Here is a 2761-nt window from a genome sequence, read left to right on the forward strand (position 1 = left end):
ACACACACACACACACACACACACACATACACACATATATATATAAACTAAATGCGCTGAAACGATGAACTTAGTAAGAAAGTGGTGATATATGGGGACAAAGAATGAAGGCCAATATCCGAGGTACTATCTATCAAATATGGATGACGAAATGACAATATATACAGCTCCACAACTGATATACACACCGATGGCCTGCCAAGGATAGTGCCGTTCCTGCATACGAGTAGAGAATTGAAATGTACAATCATTATACAATACCAAGGATTATATTCAATTGCGCCTTCTAGTGAATGGATATATTCTATCGAAAGTGAGATTGGCACAGACTGAACAGCCTACATACCACGATGTCATAGTTGAGAAATCGTCACCGTCCAACCCATAGCTGATGGATCCATCCCCGATTCCTTTCTCGCCCTTCTCTAACTCATCGAGCAGTACGAAGTTCCGTGGTACAACTAAATGCGAAGGTGGTATGTGCGACGAAACGTTGAGTGGTCTTAGTTATTCATATCCTGCAGGAGAAGTATCTACTCGCTACTTTCCATATCCTGCAGGAAAAGTGTCTATTCACTACGCGCGGATGTAATTTCTAAAAGGAAACCTTTTTGAATATCGCTTTTCTAATTCTGTCAAAAATGAATCCACTCTCCTTTCACTTATGTAGACTGTAAAATTGCGACAGCGTTTGTACAAGGGCCGAGATGACAGTGGTCAAGTGACTGCCAAAGTGACAGTGGTCAAGTGACTGCCAAAGTGACAGTGATCAAGTGACTGCCAAAGTGACTGCATCTACAGGCTTATCAAAGTCAACAGCTATACGCAGGAATAAAAAAAGAGAACATCCACATACCAGCTGTCATTATTGTAGTTTATTGTGAGCACCGTATGACACTTGTACTATATTCGCGGGTATGTCACTGTTGTATTTGGAAGTGTCTGCTTGCAGTGCGTATGTGTACAGACTACAGCGGTAAAGAAATACAGCCTACACAACTAGTTTACCGCCATATGAGTCATGTCGTCAAAGGTCTATTTGATTTGCAAATATTTATCTGAATATTTTCAACAACTCTATAGAGATCAGTAGAGCCTTGACTTCTGAAATACAAATCCAACAATTTTAAATGCGTAGACCTCAAAACAGACGCATACACGTTACTATATATCCATCCATCCAATCTATCTGTCTATCTGCGCCGACTATCTACATACTCCTACTACAACTAGAACATCATGTTTCGCAAGAAAAAGACACCCGAAGAGTTGCTCAGAGAGCAGAAACGCGAGCTGAACAGGTCGAGCAGGCAGATGGAACGCGATCGGGCCAAATTAGAACAGCAGGAAAAGCAGCTGGAAGGCTCGATAAAGCGAGCGGCACAGAAGGGAGACAAGGTACAAGCGACCGCTCTAGCTAAACAGCTGGTTATGGTGAGAAAACAGAGAGAGAAGTCGTATGCTGCGAGTGCGAAGCTGAACGACATCTCTGCACAGGCTACGTCTATGCAGGCGAATGTAGCGATGACCAAGGCCATGGCAGGTACCACAAAAACCATGGCGGCGACAAATAAACAGATGAATCCGCAAAAGGTGCAGAAGACCATGATGGACTTTGAGAAGCAATCGCAGATGATGGAGATGAATGGCGAGATGATGAATGATACCATTGAAGGTGTTATGGAGGCGGATGAGGACGATGCCGAGGACATTCTCAACCAAGTACTGGACGAGATTGGTGTCGAGGTAGCCTCCTCACTGCCCAGTGCAGCCATGAACAAGCCGGCGGCAGATGCGGAAACGGAAGACGATCTGGTGAACAGACTGGCCGGTTTAAGGGCTGATTAGGTATTAGATTAGGTCCCGTTGCTCTGGCTGATATTGTGAAGTTTATATGTATATGCGACGCGTTTCTTGGTGTTTATTAAAATCAATGTATACCCAATAACGAGATAGTTTATTTCCGATAACGATGACTGCTAAGATATTGTCAGATTCGTCAAACCTTTCCGAGGTGTATTTGGCAACTTCGTTGAAATGTCGAGGTGTTGGGTTTAAGTGGTATTCAACGTACTCGATGCGATAATTGTGCGCAGGGCGAAAAAGGGTCTATTCCTAGGTCGGGGTCAAATGGGTAAACTGTTCAACTGTGTCATTATAGTATGAAAAAGGTCATATTATTCCTAGGTGTTGCTTTCTGCGAGCGATATAGTGCTTATGTGTGTGCATTTAAGTGCTGGTCCTGTGGGCCAGTGTACGATAACATACTTGTGCGTCATACAGCTGTAGATGTATCCAACTAGCCGACCCACAAAAATCTCGGAGCTTAATATTAACATCCGTTCTCATGATTGTGTTAATTAATTGTATTACGTTTCGTCTGCCACTGACCAATCGATTTGGTCGCACCCTCTAGTGTTTCACTGCCAATACACGCTAGGGTATGTGTATGTATGATTGGTTTTGTACTTTAAGGTTGTAAATGCGACACAATCAATACTCTATGCCTGCATCGAGTCATAATCATATATACTTCTTTATGCATTTCAGACATGTGCTTTCAGTGGGCATGCGCAAATGTACTTGTGCACGTATGTTACTTATGCACGTGTGTCTGTGTACGAGTATGTGTACGTGCATGTGTACGTTACGACAAAGCAGTTAATCGCTTCTTTGTATAGCATACATATTGCTATTTCACTTGCGTATTGACCGGTATGCACAAAAAGAATATGTCTTCACATACGGAATCATTATATAT

General features: G+C 42.8%; 2 protein-coding genes across 2 annotated transcripts in view; one reads left to right on the forward strand and one right to left on the reverse strand.

Annotated features, from left to right (window-relative positions):
• The window catches only part of SARC_07101 (ubiquitin-conjugating enzyme E2), a gene marked incomplete at both ends in the record, with an annotated part of 3732 nt that extends 2866 nt beyond the window's left edge, over window positions 1–866 (reverse strand). Inside the window, 3 exons of the mRNA XM_014298956.1 lie at window positions 189–216; window positions 347–461; window positions 857–866. Coding sequence (XP_014154431.1) covers window positions 189–216; window positions 347–461; window positions 857–866 — 153 coding nt within the window. The remainder of the gene's footprint in view (window positions 1–188; window positions 217–346; window positions 462–856) is intronic.
• A 156-nt stretch (window positions 867–1022) lies between these two features.
• SARC_07102 (hypothetical protein) lies at window positions 1023–1948 on the forward strand. Its single transcript, XM_014298957.1, has one exon. It carries the CDS (start codon window positions 1240–1242, stop codon window positions 1846–1848), a length of 609 nt encoding a protein of 202 aa, XP_014154432.1. The 5' UTR covers window positions 1023–1239; the 3' UTR covers window positions 1849–1948.
• Window positions 1949–2761: the final 813 nt, after the last annotated feature.

This window comes from Sphaeroforma arctica, assembly GCF_001186125.1.
Source record: "Sphaeroforma arctica JP610 unplaced genomic scaffold supercont1.542, whole genome shotgun sequence".
In the NCBI taxonomy this organism is placed as follows: domain Eukaryota; class Ichthyosporea; order Ichthyophonida; genus Sphaeroforma; species Sphaeroforma arctica.